The following is a 16,286-nucleotide window of genomic DNA, read 5'->3' as shown; positions in this document are numbered from 1 at the left end:
ACCAAAGGGATGTCCTGGGCACGCTGCTTTGCCTCAGAGACTGCCTCAGAGTCTTCTCCTTCTGTATGGAAGTATTTTGGAAAGCAAAATGCATGGCCTATAGGAGTCAGTGGCCTCTGCTTTGGCTGCACCCTCTCTACTCCATATGCCGGCTTTTTGGCAGGAAAGGCTTTTTGTGTAACCAGCACTTGCAGCAAGCACTATGACCCATTAAAATGCCCATCAAACTGATTTCCAGAGCAGGACTACCTATCAGGGTCTATTCATCAAGCCAAGAAAACTTAGCTGAGAGAGATGCTGAAATCTTTCACGTGGCTCTGGGAAAGCCATTTTCTCTGTAGGGTTGCCTTTGCTTTGGAGCATCATCTTCCGGACAGGTTCTTCCCTATCCCCAGCCCCCTTGAAATATTTGCACTTAATGTATGGCCTGTCTGGCCCCTGAGAAGGCACAAGAGCAATTCCTACCAATACTGTTCTTCTCCCTTTTGTCTAGAAGTGAATGCTGGGTGCCTGCAGAGATTACATGTAGGGCTGAAGGTAAGCACCTTTGGGCACACGATAGAAAGCACTGGCATAACAGGCAGAACCTGACCACCACTCAAGTAGCATGTGCAAGCCTGGCTGATTAAGAGCTGATATGTCACAGGGGTCTATTTTAATACCAGCTCCTAGCCTAGGGTCAGTGACAACCCCATACCAGAGTAGTTGCTATGCTTGACTTCTGTTACTTTGGCAGAACTGGCTGGCACAGGGACCAATTTTTCCAGCACAGGTCCACGGTCTGCCTCTTGGTAGTTCATTCCCTTTGAAGTTACAACTGGGATGATTAAATGCATCGCTCAGAAAACAGTCACAAATCTCTGTGAAAAGGATTATGTGCCAGTTTTTATGTATAAGCACTTCTTCAGCTTTCTGCGGCACTGAATTCTCATTTACCTGATTGAAACAGCAAAGAAATATAGAAAGCCAGCTTACAGAGAGAGCAGTTCAACCATAGGACAATTCTATCTCAAGGCAGTCCTAGTAGAAATGCATTAACTATTTAAGGAAACACCACATAAAACCTGCTTCATGCTCAGTGATCAGCCTACGGAGGTCACAAGGCAAATGCCAGCAAAGATTAATATAACTTGACTACCAAAGACATTGGTTTTTTTTAAAAAACCCATACTTTAATTTGAAATTACAGGTAAGATTTAATCTGTTTCGCACACCTTAAGACATGCTGCACAATGGACTTTTCCTTTGTCACACCACAGTGTTAGTAATACAATCTGTTTATCCAGAGGCCTCCTACTTCTTTCCCCTCCAGAATGGCAGAAGAAAGAAACATTGTGCAAAACGTTTGAAGCATGTCAGCCCACTGCTCAACACACTCCTAACTCCTGAGCTGCACTTCAGTACACTGTTTACCCAAAGCTGGGTAATTCTCCAAACCTTTCTAATTACATTCTTCCCCAGATTCTGTCTAATACAAGCAAGAATGTTTGAACAGAGGTTTGGGATTGGTTTTCCTATTTCAAGTATCGCCTACCCATAGCAGATTTTGAGATGAAAGTCTGTGTTCTTTTAAGGTAGGCTACTGGAGAAGGTACATCTTTCCAGCAGTGTACAACAGCCTGTGTGGACAGGCTTTAATGGCAGGGCTTACGAATAGCAGGATTCCCAACACCTTCATTTCTGCCTCTGCTGAGAAAGGGAATGGTGGACACATCTTCTCAGATCCCCTTTGCCAAGCAACACACTGAAGGCCATGGAAATGTGGCTTTCACTTATGTCACTAAGTTTTGGGAATATCACTTGTAATTTTAAGGACTAATTTAGCAAACATGATGGACAAATGACTGTTTTTAAAGACTGAAAAACTGTCACTCTTTCAGCATATTTAGCCTTTCAATTGTTAAATAAATCATTATCTGTCTACTTTGATTTATACGTTCGTGTTGTCCAAGACTGGAGACAGGTTACACAGAACATATAGGCATGTTCCAAGGCCAAACTAAGCCACACCAAAGGTCTACCCAGACCAGGATCCTCTCTCCAGCAATGACCAAAAGTTAATGCCAAGCAAAGTATGTAGGAAGATGACAATTTTTTTCCTTGATCTCTAGCTAGCATGATGTCTCCCAGCTGGATGTGGTTTCTGCACATTTTAGTAGCATGGATTTCTATTTTCAACTTGGCAAATCTCTCTTTGAGCCTGCATAAACTTTCAGCACATTCCCAGTGTCCTGCAGGAAGAAGCTCCCCAACTCAACTACCTGTTGCAAGCTACCTCCTTGGCTTGCTTTGAGCCTGTCTCCTCTTAGATTCATTTGATACACCCTAAGTTCTCTATGCTCCCCTCCTCCACACAGTCATGGATGCACAGGCCTCTCTCACACCCCCAGTCATGTAACTGACACTACAAGCAGCACAAATTCTGACCTCATGACTCACTATTTTTTCAAACCCACAACTTACACCTACCCCTAATGTTGGTTCCAATAACCCTCGCCAGCCTTGGGACACTCCACCAGCTGACACATAAACCTTGCAAGAGTTAACAATACTCCTTTGGGTTCATCTTGTGTCAGCCAAGACCTCAACTCCAGATCTAACTTTATGCATTTCACAAAGACTGCCACACGTTTCCAAACTACTGTTTTCCTTTTTTATTCCACTGTTATCAGCCTTCCTCCTAGTCTGACAGAACTGGTCAAGTCTTACAATAATGTTCAACTCTGTTGAAAACCATAACATTTACCCTGAGGAGACATGCACAAAAACCACATTTCCAGTTCAGTGCAAACAAAGACAACTCCTTGAAGACAGAAACTCCTATTTGTGACCTGCATGATCTTCAGAGTTACAAAACAACCTACCCGCTGCCTGAGCACTAATCCTTGCTTCAACTACAATTATGGTGTTAGTAATCACCTCGACATCACCACCCAAACCTGATCTTTCTTTTAGTTTCATGGGGCTTCTCCCTTCTGGTCTTGGCACCAAACTTAGCTGTTCCACTCTCTTCTTCCAAACTCAACCTACATTGCAAATAACATCCTGCCTTTAAATTCAGTGCTGTATCCCAATTACTGCCTTCAAAACCTTGTTAAAAGCTTCCCACAAAGGCTCCTCATATGCTGCTGCTGCTACTGTAGATGTCCACAGTTGAAGTACACATTGTTTAGGAGCTTCTCTGAGGCTGAACCATAAGCACAAACTCTCTGGGATCCACCAGCAATCACACACACCAGCACCTACTTGGATGTTGAATATCCTCGAGCCCTGATGTCCTAGACCCTAACCTAATGTCACTCCTAATACCAGGGCCAGTAAGTTATATCACTTCCAAACCACCCTCAAGCAGTTTACTCAGGTAATACCACTTCTTATTTCCACCCTGTGGAAATGCCAGGCTTTATAAACAGTATTATCTCTTCAGTCACCCTCTTCCTTGCACCTAAGCTGGACACCAACCCTGCATCTCAGACTCACCATCCTGCTGGCCAGACACACAGATCATGGAATCATCAAATAGTGTGGGATGGAAAACACCTTTAAAGGCCATCCAGTCCAACCCTTCTGGGATAAGCAGGGAAATCTGCAACTAGATTAGGTTGCTTAAAGCCCCATCCAACCTGACCTTGTGTGTATCTAGAGATGCGGCACCTACCACCTCTCTGTGCAACCTGTTCCAGAGCCCACCACACTCATCATAAAGAATTTCTTCCTTAAAGCTACTCTAAATCGATCCTCCTTCAGCTTGAAACCATTACCCCTTGTCCTATTGCAACAGGCCATGCTAAAAAGTTTGTGTCTTTCTTTCTTTTAAGCCCCCTTTAGGTACTGGAAGATGCTTGAAGGTCCCCCTAGACCCTTCTCTTCTCCAGGCTGAACAACCCCAACTTTCTCAGCCTTTCCTGATAGCAGAGGTGTTCCATCCCATTAATCATTTTCATGGCCCTTCTCTGGACTCACTCCAACTGGTCCATGTCTTTCCTGTGATAAGGATCCCTGTACTGGACACAGCATGCCAGGAGGGGTCTCATAAGAACAGAGCAGAGGGGTAGAATCACCTTCCTCGTCACCACACCTGTGCCACTTCAACCCTGCTAGCTCCATCTGACATCCCAGTCCTACACTTAGGATGACTGGCACAAAGTCAGTTCTGCAGCAATAGCTCACCTCTGACCATGGCAAGATAAAGCCTCAGGTGAGAGTTACAGTTCGAGTCTGAAAGAGGAGGTGAGGAAGAAAAAGGTTTGCTGCCAAGATAAGGGCCGTGGTCAGTGGGTGCATCATGGGCTGTCAGTTCAGAGACAGTCACTGCATCTCTACCTGCAGGACTGACATTGAGGCCTGCTGGAAGGATGGGTTTCCTGAATGGAAGATACAGGCTTCTAGGTAAATTGGTTAAAATGAGGATTAAGACCAAGCTCCGCAGAAGTGGAAGAAGTGGGATATCTACAGGGTTTTAGAATCCCTTCAGAATAGTAATACTGTTTTTTACTGGCATGGATTTCCTTAATTAGGTTTGGAGCAGGTAGGTGTTGCTGGACTGTAGACGAAGCCAGGGCTGCTGCTGGGGCCAAGGGAGGACCTCAGCCAGTAGCACTCTGACTTGTTTTTCCCAAGGCTATTAATAAAATTCACAGTGCCAGTGGTAAAAATAGTCACTTTTTCATCCCTCAAGAATGACTTAGCTTTTGGGTTTAAAAAAACCTTCCCCTGTCACTACAAGATGTAAAGAGACAAACATGCAAAAGACACATGCAGCACAGAATAGGTAACTGAAATCAAGCCAGGACCATTTATGACTTGATGACCCCCATCTCAGCACAAATATATGAAAAAGGGACAGCAGCAAATCCTTCACACTGTGCTGCACCGAGTTTGATATTAATGACTCCACCAGAAACACTGCAAACACATCAGAGCTTTCCAAATCAGACAAAGTGCTTCCTGGAAGCACTTTTAGCCTTGATGGTAAAAGGAGCTGTTGCCACATTATCATAAAGATCCCCAAATGAGATCCCGCCCGATTCTGCAGCAGATGTTGAATAAGGATTGATCTTAATCTGTGTCTCGGCTGCAATTCCACTGTTGGAAATGAAGAGCCAGCAAGGCCAGAAAGTGGTACAGAGGAGGACTGCTCCCATTTTCATTTGAGACTTCAGGAACTTCCTCCAGAAGGATCCAGTAGCCAACCAGAGCAAACATTTACGCACATGGCCCTTCCACCTTCACTGATCCGTCACTGATATTCCACCAACAGTCATGGTCATCCCTTTTTTGCACAAACTTCAGCTGAAGCCGAAACTCTGAATGCATCCCGTATGTCAGGAGCATCCAGTTCTAAGGTTTAGGATTAGACTTCAGACACTGGGCTTTCCAGTCCTGTGCTCAGGCAATTAAACTACATTTTTTGAGCTTTGCATAAAAATAAGCGCACATAGTTCAGTAAGAAAGCATCTCTAATATAACTCTATAGGACCAGGAGCGTGCTTTGGTTGCTTTCTATTCTAGACAGAGCAATTAAGAAGTAGACAACAAAACAAGTCTTCTCAATTGCCATTTGTAAACCATTTTAGTGCAGGAAAAAAATAACATCAAGACTACATTTTTGAAAACTTCTGTCTGATCACTGGCACTGTACCTCGTCAGGAAATACGGTGAGAATGAAGCTGGATTGTCCTGCTCTGAAAACATCGGCATGGATCCTCCCATTATCCAGAGGCGGAAATACAACAGGAGAATCACCTTCAAAGAAGAACATCTCTGTTAGCAATGCACTACTAAGAAGAACTAAGGCCTTCAGCAAATATTTTTGCTCTGCGAAGTGAGGCAGCTCAGCAGTTTGGGCAAAATTCAAGTCTGCCCCCCTATGCAGGGCGACAAACCTGCGAACCCTCAGCACAGACAGCACACTGTGATGTCGTGTATCCCTCTTCCATGTCTGCTTTACTGACAGCAACTGGCACATCTCGGCTACCCACCACAAAGGCAGCATTTTGAAGGACAAATCCGTCACCCTGCTGCAGCGCAGACTGCAGAGTTTTGCTGTTGACCTCTACCTAAATACAGAGGGGAAAATCATGGCTGGTGTTCTTAAAAGCTCTTATCGTTCATTCATGCTGGCACAGGTGTAAGGACAAGCTCCAATGGTGCTTCTCATGATGTGTACTCCTAATTCCTGGAAGGATTTCTGTGAGCTGGCATTCCTCCACCTTTCTGGTAACCCTTGTCAAAGGACAAGCAAGGGGATCCAGCTCCTGGAGCAGCACATCGAGCTGCACACTCAGCACACCCCCACAGTGGGGCTTGTCTTCTCCCCTGCAACATGTCAAGCCCTGCCCATCAAGCAGCAGGTATTTGCAGGAAAAGTTTTCCTTATGACTCTTACTGAGCCCTGCACTGGCATTAACAGCATGCCACTGACAAGGCAGTCCAGTGCCAGAGAGTCCCCTGTATTTAGGGCAGGAAATACTTGCAGGTGATTACATGGTTGTAAGGGCAACCACTGTAAATCAAAAAAAAATTTGAACTGAAAACACAGTAATATTCTTGTTTCTGACCAGCTGAAATTTTCTAGGCTGATTTCCAAGACTAACTTTGTATTAAGATCTACCATTTGAGTTTCTGAGTCTTTTGGGATACCACTACACATTGTTCATTCTTGTCAAATACACAGAAATACATGGTCAAGTCCATTCATACTTACATAGCTTATCACCAAAGCAGCTCTCTTCAAAAAAGGCCTTGCGGTATACAAGAAATTCTGGTTGTTATTTGCAGTCAGGTAGCTGAAATACGAGGAAACAAATATTTGTTGTAATGCTTTTGAAACCATAACTCGTTTTTCAAATGGAGAAAAAACTGTACATTATTTTAACCAACCTAAACTAATGATGCAGTAATGACATCAACTCTTCAAAGATCTTTCCACATAACTTAAGTAAAATACAGTGACTAGTTCAGGTAATACACACTATAATACACTGCCGTTTTCCCATCAAAATCTGGTTTGGGTCTGTTTGTTGGTTTGGGTTTTTTTCTTCAAATCTTCAATTAACTCCTTAATCCTCAGAAAAATCCCATGTGTGTCTCAGTAAGATTGCTGTCTTCAGACTCCCAGAAGACTACACCGAGACACATTTTTAAAAGGTCACCCAAACAGAACAATTCAATTTTAGACCGTGATTAAAATGCAAAAACTCCTTGTTCCCAGCTCTCTGCTCAGTCCCTAGAGATGAAAATAACTATCTGGGAGAACTGATTTTAAGCACTTTTTTGGAATGTATTCTGCATGCCTAAGTTTCATTATATGTCTGCTGACAAAGTGGTATGATAATTAATTGCACAGAGACAAACACACAGGTGGCTTACTGTTGTAGGAATGTTCATAAAACCCTTCCTGTTTCTCAATGAGTAAAATTAAACTGTATCTGAAGCCAAAACTACACATTTATTTTAATATAGAGTAGAAGCACTTGCCAAAGTCTAAGGAGCTTTCTTAATATAACAAACAGTGCCATACCCATGACATTAATTCCATGATAATTCCATTTCTATTGAACCTTACAGATGCTTCGTTATTGTAATAAAACAATGACAAAAAGAAATACAGAAGAGACAACAGGAATATTTTAGGCATATAGAAGCTAGAAAACTATTGAAAAAATGACAAGTTATTTTAAGAAGTTATAAATATCAAGTAAACAAAATAAATTCAGAAGGAAGACATTACACATTCTTCTGTGGAACATACAATCAGTACCAGGATACTCTATTTAAATGATTTACAAAAACTGCAGCTTGTATTGCAACACCTTCAAGCAAGTTACCTTTCCAAGCATGAAATCATCATATGTTTCTCCTGTGAACATCTAGGCATGTAAAACGTATCTTATTTCCTCTCCAAATTCCTCAAGACAGTCTATCATCTGATTGCTTCCACCCTTCAAGTCTTTGAAAAAAACAAGATTGAAGCATTTCCTGATGCAGCCAAGAGCCTTTAATATCTGGCTTTTTGTTCAAATTTTCTATAGTAGGAAGTTTGCAAGCCTGGTCACCATGGTGAGATGAAAAAAAAGATTATACTGCAGAAAAAAGCACCAGGGCAAAGCCGGCAAGAAACAGAGGCAGCATTTAAAAAGAGGAAACAAGTAGATCTGGGTCCTCTCTACAAAGTAACTCTCTTCAGAAAACTTTCCCTAAGTGTCATGCTTAAAACTAAGCAACTAAACCATACAATGTAAAGCAAGCCAGATGACTTTCAGTCTTTGGTGTCTACTTATTGTCAAATGTTGATATTTAAGCACCAAACCTGACTTAAATGTCAGACTAATCTTCAAGGGCTGAACGCCTCAAAGTGCAAAGTTTCTGGAGCTCCCACTGATTTTAATCAGGCTCCAGCAAGTACAAGTGAGATGAAACTAAGCCTTCAGCTTCCTCTCCCCATGAAAGGTCAGGTTGGCCTTCAAGTGTTCACCATGGCCCTACTCCAAAGCCCACTGGAACCAAAGGGAAAGCCTCTCACTGACTTTAATAGCATTTGGACCAAACCCCAGTCTTTTGTTCCCTACTGGAACCTTTCATGAAACTCAACCACCTCATGATTTGCAGCAGGAACAGAAGTGCTTGGTTGCACTTTGTTTACATTTGTATGTGTGGAGAGAGGAGAGCCCTCTATTTATCACGCTGTGTGACTCTTTTCAAGAACCTGTTTTCACTCACTCATAGTTTTATCTCACTGCAACACTTTAGGCAGGAATTTTCCATTACAAATATTTGCTTTAGGTGGAATTATTCTGGGAAAAGACCAACTAGAACAGTTCAACTCTTTCACCAAGGCTTCAGTTACAGACAAAGGAGCACTTTTATCAGTGTCAAGGAGTCTGACAACTTCATCATTGAGAAATTGCATCACTTGTTGCTCATTCATCCTTTGCAGTACGGTGAAGGAATATTTACTCTTTAAAAGTCTTGATTTTGAATTCTTTTGTTTGCCTATGAGGAACTAAATGCTGCCCACATATTGTACCTCCCTTGCAGCAAGCCTAAGACCATGCAGGCTACCAAGCACAGTTTCAAGATATGAGTCTGTCACAGAATCATAGAATGGTTTAGGTTTGAGGGCAGCTTAAAGATCATCTGTCTAAAGATCATCCAAAGTTCCTGTCCTCCCTGCCACAGGACACCTTCCACTAGAATCACGTTGCTCAAAGCCCCATCCAACCTAGCTTTGAACATTTCCAGGATGTGGCATCCACAACTTCTCTGACCAGCCTGTTCCAGTGTCTCACCACCCTCACAGTAAAGAATTTCTTCCTAATATCTAATCTAAACCTGCCCTCCTTCAATCTAAAGGTCCTTGTCCTATGACTACATGCCCTTGTAAAAAGTCCCTCTCCAACTTTTTCATAGACCCCCTTTAGCTACTGGAAGGTGCTCTAAGGTCTCCCAGAGTCCCCTGTTCTCCAGCCTGAAGAACCCAAACTCCCTCAGTCTGTCTTCATAGTAGAGGTGCTCACTCCAGCCCTCTGACCACCTTCATGGCCTTCCTCTGGACTCGCTCCAACAGGTCCATGTCCTTATCTGCAACTCAAAGTTTATCTGAAATGTTCAATCAGATTGCAGTGTAGCTCTGGCCACTGCAGAGCAGGCCTTTTGAAAGCATTTCAGAAAACCCTGACGGGCCCTCTCAGTTTATGTTGTGGAGCAGTAACACCTCCAGGAAAAAAGAAAAACCTGCATTGACACTAACTGCAAATCATTACTCTGTGCTAGAGAGGAGACGGGGAGCAAGCAAGAAGGAACCAGAATGAAAGCAGTGGGTAACTGGGAATGGGTGAAGGAAGAGTTCAGAGAGCTCTGAGCTTTCTGATCCTTCCTCCAAATGCTTTTGCTACTTTGCAGCTTCAGTTAAGAAATGTTTTTTTCCACAATAATTCAGTTAAGAAGTTAAGCTTTTCCATTTTGAGAAGGCTGCTGTCCTGAAGTCTGTCTGGAAATCCCAAAAGATAACATGGTTCATTGCTCAGTAATCCTGCTCTCCACCCATCAGATTGATCCGTGGGAGTGGCATAAACGGACAGGTTATGCTCAATGCCTCAAAGCTTTATGAGAACCACGTGGTTTTCCAGAGCATCTTAACAGAGCTACTACTTGTGTCAGGGAAGGTAACTATTACAACATCTCGTGCCTGGTGCAGGCAAAGAACAACACTCAGTTTGTGTCTTAAAATAAAATGAACTGCAAACAGGACCTGGATGAGGAAGTTTGCTATATGTCAGTGACACACAACAAGTATAATGAAGTAGCTTTTTACATGTAAAATTGCAGCTTGCAAATACATCTAAGGATACACTGAGCTTTGCTCAGGCAACCCTAAGATCAGCAAAAGCTCTTAATTTGCCTTTAGCCAGGAGAAGCAATCACCATTATAACAGCTAAACTGTTTTATACCCTTTATAAACAGCTGCCTTGTAAAAAGTCACTTACAGGTCAGATTTCCATGCATTTGACAACCTCTCTAGGCTGCCAAACATCCCTCTGTTCATGGGAACCACTCCCTATCACCTGCTCCACCCCAACCAGCGCAGTGTAGCTCCCAGTGCCAGGACACACACATGCCTTCATTCCCACAGGAGAGCGGGTGTGGGATACAGGTAGGGAAAGTGTACTGATAGTAGCACCACATAGGAAAATGCTACCTCCAGAGTAGGTGAACATTTCAAGGTGTGGTTCTTCAAGATTTTCCTAAGAAAATTATAAAATTTGAGGAGGAAATCCAGACTGCCAGCTTCGTTAAATGAGTACGAAAAGAGCCCATTTGGGCAGAGGTTCCACTTCTGCTTCGTGCCAGCCTTCCCACAAAGTAAACCAGCATGTAATTGCCTACTTGCTGTCTTTTAAAAGCCTTTCAGGAATACTCCCCAAAGCAACCAGAATCACAACAAACAATAAATCCAAGAAAAGCTTAATAATGCAGGGACTTCTCTCGTGAAGTTCGAGTGGAGGCCAGGACAGATATTTGGCAGCTCCTGCTTCCTGAAAAGCACGGCTCATCCTGAAATCAGTTACATCATCAGGGCACTGTGAGGTTTTATAATTGAAGACAGCAGGGTAGGTGGCCTAGTAAAATTCAATACCATGCATTTTACAGGAACATAAACTTTGCTGGTACCATATGGACTCTGTGTTAATCAAAACAAACTCCTCCAAGAAGCAGGCAGCTTTTTTAATTTGCCTGTACCATTGGAGGCATCCAGAGTTTACAGAACAGTGTGGAGCAGCACTTCTGCTGCTGTTCACTGCCGTGGCTGCGTGAGCTATTGCAGACCACTATGGGCAACATATTTATCCCACACTGCAGCTGACTCAGCTTTGGTGTAAAACATGAACTTGCTTTGTGTTCTCTTTGAAGGCAATTAAGATCTATGATAGATGCTCCCAGTTAGGAGCACCTAAAACACCATGATAAGTATGCAGTAGAATCAGCTTTGGCATTTCAAGAGCACGTTTTGGTCAGGTCCCACCACTGTGAGAGGATCATTGCTCCCATTTATATTCTTCTCAGGAAACAGATCCAGTTCCCAGCAACTACCAGAGTTTTGAACTAGCACTTTCAAAACCCTAATAATAAAAGAAGATATTGGAAGGGCTAGTATAGAAGCAAGGCTGTTCTCTTATTCTCAATTATTGATAACAGTAAGACATCTCTAATCAAGACATTTTTAAACTCAGAAGGGGCTATTTTAACTGCATGTCAAAGCCTTAGGTCATGGATAGATGCACACCTAATTCCAAACCAGTTTGACAGACTCTCCTGGTGAGAATGAGCAAGTTTTACAGGAGCCATACTCTGTCTATAGAGACCACCTTACCTTTTCTTCTTAAAGAGGACTTCCCTATCGTCTGTCCAGCCAGCTGCATCTTATATTGGAGAAATATCTTTTCCACCTAGCTCAGCCATTCTCCTTGAGGACAACCATTGAAGGGCAAATGTATGTGAAATCCCAAGGAGAAAACAGGAATGAAAATCCATCATGGAGTAAAAAAATTGAAGTAAAAAAAAAAAAAAAAAGAAAAGAAAAATCAATATATTCCAGACACGTCTGGATATTTAACTTGCTTAAAATACCTGTCAGTGCAGGGAAATAAAATACCAGTCATAACTACAGGTTTTGCAAGGAAGAAGAAAAGCCCCCCTGCTTCCTTCTTTATGAGTAGTCTTGACATTCCTCACAGCATGTGTGTGGCATCTTTGCTCCTTATCTCCCAAGAGAGCTCTAAAGCCCAGCTACCACTACCCACACAGACCCAGATGCGTAAACACACACAAACAGAAGCAGTTTTACAGACTCTTTTGGGAGCCATGAAGAGATTTTATGAAAAGTCACAAATGTTTTAACTGATTTGCACTGATAATGTCATGTGCTCTTTGTGTACATTTTCAGTTGTGACCATATTTGGAGTTATTGCCGTTTACTGGAATTTTGGGGAAAGCAAAAGCAGGGCATAACTGCACTGGCATATACAGCAGAGGTGGTGATCCGACTCATGGCTTTTCCTTATTCTCTTAGGTAATACATACCTCATTCTGTGTGGGATGAAAGTAGAGGAAGAAAACTGGGAGGAGCAGGGAAAGGAGGAGAGAGAGGCACAGTAAAGGATCAGGAATAGAAAGAGAAAAAAGGAAAGTAGCAAAATGCACTTAACGGATCAAAGATGTGACCAAGAAGATGAAAAAGAGTTTCTCTTCATACCAGACATTCCACAGACATGACAAGGAGACAAGGTGGAGGAGGGCTAACAGGAAAAATAAGACTTCATCAAAGCATGGTCACCTTCTGCCAGATCTCAGGAAACCAAAGCACTGTGCCTGCAATTTAAAGCTTCCATCGATTTCAGCCATTTTATTTCCCTCACATCACACACACCTGAGGCATTGAAATCTTCCACTAGGCTCGTTATTCCCTGTCCTAGCCCAGTGAAGGGTTGGTATAGGGGTATTTCAAGTAACTGCATTATAAGCAGCACTGATAGCAGCTTTGGCTGCTCCCCACATTCAACTGCAAATCCGTATTTTCAGCTGTTTGTGCTTTTGACAAGCTTTATTCGTTCAGGCTGAAAATTTTGCATTCCAGGAGCTTGTGTCAAGCTGAAACTCTGTTCTTCCTCGAAAGCATCCGGTAAAATAGTTAGGCTGTTCCTGAAAAAGCAATTAGAGAGATTGGCCCATATCAACAACATTGTGCAACCACTTCACTGGGAAAGCTTCAGTGGTTCTGTACTTCGGAGCAGGGATTTGAGGTTTAGTAGAGGGACTGCAGAGATGCTGCTGTTGTTGATTTCGGTGACAACTGACTCTGCTTCTGGGCATGTGACAAGCCACTGGGAAAAGAACTCCATTTGCAACACTCACTAGAGATCTGTAGCAATTCTCCAGGGTCTCCAGCCCTACCAAACACCTTCTAGAAGGAACAGCATCAGATTCTCTTTGCATTGCTCCTGCAAAGCCATTGATAGGAGACTCTCCTGCAATGCCTGTATCCAGCCTGGAGGAGACCATTTGCTTGGACTGTAGAGGGCTGAAAATTTGTGTCTGAAGAGAAGGCTACCTGAGCATGTGTTACAAGGAAGAGACGGGATATAAAGGGACAAGAAAGGAAGGTAGGCCCAAAGAGGAAAGGGACAGGGAAAAAGATGAGCCAGGAGGAGAAAGACAGAGTTACCTGGAGATATTCAGACCTCTCCTGCTGTCAGAGATCTAGCAGCGGTATCCAAAAAATCTGCTGCCACTGGAGCTCCATTCAGTGGTGTCCCCAGTGAGCACTCAGGAGCTGGACTGCAGCACAGGAGGGAGGAAAACCCCTGCTTTCCCTAGAGCAGCTCCACTTGTGAAAGCAGCTGTGCTGTTGACGAACCAGCCTAGAACAAGCAGATGGACCCAAAACCACAGAGGACAGCCAGGACTCCTACAGACTGACTGCTGCCTTTTCAGCTGCACAGGAAAGATCAGGCAACACTCGAATACAGCCGTCCCCAAGACACAGCACAACATCCACGGACCACACTCACTCTGCATGGCCAGGCTAGGTGAGGGGGCTGCTTGCACAGGCAGGGAGCACGAGGTCTGTGAGGTATCTAAAACACACTCCCTAATCACAAAAAAACTAACTTACTCAGCAGCTTTTATGTGGAGAAGGGAGGAGGTTATCCTCCACTTATGCACAAGGCTCTGTTATCATGGCTGTAAATTATTGAGGTGTCCCTGGGAAGCAAGTGTCCTAGTAAAAATTTACAAACAAGCCATAAAAGATGTGGAGGTGTGCTGCCCTGCCTTGATGTTCTCTGTAAAGTGTTTCATGCGACTAAATACACACTGATCCAACTAGTCTGCTAATTTACAGAAGGAACCAGGGTGGCCTTAAAATTACGTATGTGCAATTAGGGAATTAAGACTAACTTTTTGCTGTTGTCTTTGACAAGGATGCCAGTGAGCAAACTTAAAAAAAGAAAAATCAACAACAAAAAATAGCAGAAAAAGGGCACAGAAATCATTGTCTGTGAGACTGTCACTATTTTTGGTGACCCTCCTTCCTCCTCCACACATCAACTCTAAAAATGGGATAGGCACTGATAAGAAGCGTAGGGGTAGGTAAGGGTCAACTGGTCCCAATCCCAAACCTGAAACAACTTTTTAAGGAATTTAAAACATTCTACCGGTACAGAGTTTGACTTGAGGAAGGAGGAGAAGAAAGAGAACTTTTACAGGCGAACCTGTTCTCAATCAGGGCAAATTCTCAGTTGTGGGTTGTTGGGTTTTTTCCTTAAATATATTGCTCAACTGAGTTATACTTCATAAATCATCATTTAGGGTTGGCCCGAAAAAATACTTTTTGTAATGCCTGGAGAGGCACATAACATTTTAGTTGTGAGCATTTCTGGTAAATCAAATAGAAGTGGTAAACAAAAATCTGTTTTCAGAGGGAAACATGGGCACAATTTGCAAAGAAATGCAGGGAGAAAATAAGAACCCAAACCCCCTGTAAATGTAGCCTGAAGAGCATTGCTTTATTCCAAAACCTATTTGTTTGGAATTTTTTTTAATTCTTACATAATTTATTTGTAATCTGAAACTACCCGTAAAATTCAATTTAAATCCATATTTTGCACTTAACTGGGGAGGGGGGAAAAAGTCAGGCATCCACAATTTGAATCCTTGACTTTGAGATAAGAGGATGAAAAGAGCAGCAGTTATCACATTGCTGTGATGGGGGAGGGGGACTGTGGACCTTCAGGACAGTCAAACAGGGTATGTTTGGGGAGTTCACCAGCACTAATGTCCAATAACCAATTTATGGACATAGATTAAAAAACAGCAAGTGAAAATCAGAAAATAAGTAAAAACAAGTGAAAGGCAAAATTCAGGCAGGAACATTCATGCTTTTGATAATCATCTTTCCTCCTCCTCCCCTGGCTGTCTCTGCCTTAAGACAGTGAGGTCCAAGTGGACTAAAGGACCATGTTGGCACAGGCTTTACGAGAGCGGGAGAGAGCAAGTACTGTGAAAAAGGCGCTACTGCAACAGCAACAGTTCTCTTATTGAAGCATTAAGGAAGATGGAAAAGCTCACATGGTTTCTTCTGAAGATGCCCACTAAATTAAATGAGGTTATAACCTAATCATTTATAGCAGAATCTTCCCAAATTCCCAATAAATAGGAAAGAGATGGTCCTTGTTTGGATCCAGAATTTCTGTTACAAGCCACAAGTGGCAGAGACACTAAATTCAATTGCATCATCCTCAAACTGAAGCTTGGTCCCTTTGCCACAAGCTTTTCCTTCAAATTGAAACCCATCCTCCACCTACTTAAAACACAGTTAACTGCACGTTAGTGCTAAATACTTCAGAAAGAAGATACTTCCTTTCTGGAAAACTCTTAATTTGACATTTGCTCTACCATGTCCCTTTGCTTCTGCCAGATTAAATAACGCAATCTGTAAATATGTCACAGCCATCTCTGAAGACAAAATAAATAGTAAAAAAACGCCAGCCTTCCTCACTCTTTTCCCTTAGAAAATGGTCTGTTATTTTTAACATCCTCAAAAATAGCTTGTTCTTTTTAAATATGAATGACATGAGTCTGTTAGCAATATAGTGAAGAATCAAAATAACATTCTTCAGAGCTGATATCCCTTCAGAGAAACTTTTTGATGTTTGCAATCAAATGCAACTCAATGCCAAAGTTATACTGCAACACAGAGAGAATCTGAAAGAAAACAATTCGAAAA

At 42.6% G+C, this 16,286-nt stretch overlaps 1 protein-coding gene across 1 annotated transcript in view; it reads right to left on the bottom strand.

Annotated features, from left to right (window-relative positions):
- The window catches only part of TMTC1 (transmembrane and tetratricopeptide repeat containing 1), a 144,606-nt gene that overhangs the window by 81,591 nt on the left and 46,729 nt on the right, over nucleotides 1-16,286 (bottom strand). Inside the window, exons 6-7 of the mRNA XM_017804603.1 lie at nucleotides 6,707-6,788; nucleotides 5,642-5,745 (exon numbers count right to left, since the gene is read on the bottom strand). Coding sequence (XP_017660092.1) covers nucleotides 5,642-5,745; nucleotides 6,707-6,788 — 186 coding nt within the window. The remainder of the gene's footprint in view (nucleotides 1-5,641; nucleotides 5,746-6,706; nucleotides 6,789-16,286) is intronic.

The sequence above is a fragment of the Lepidothrix coronata genome, unplaced genomic scaffold (genome assembly GCF_001604755.1).
Source record: "Lepidothrix coronata isolate B3197 unplaced genomic scaffold, Lepidothrix_coronata-1.0 Scaffold10, whole genome shotgun sequence".
Taxonomy (NCBI): Eukaryota; Metazoa; Chordata; class Aves; order Passeriformes; family Pipridae; genus Lepidothrix; species Lepidothrix coronata.
Note: the sequence above shows the minus strand (reverse complement) of the source record. Positions and strands in the feature narration are given on the sequence as shown.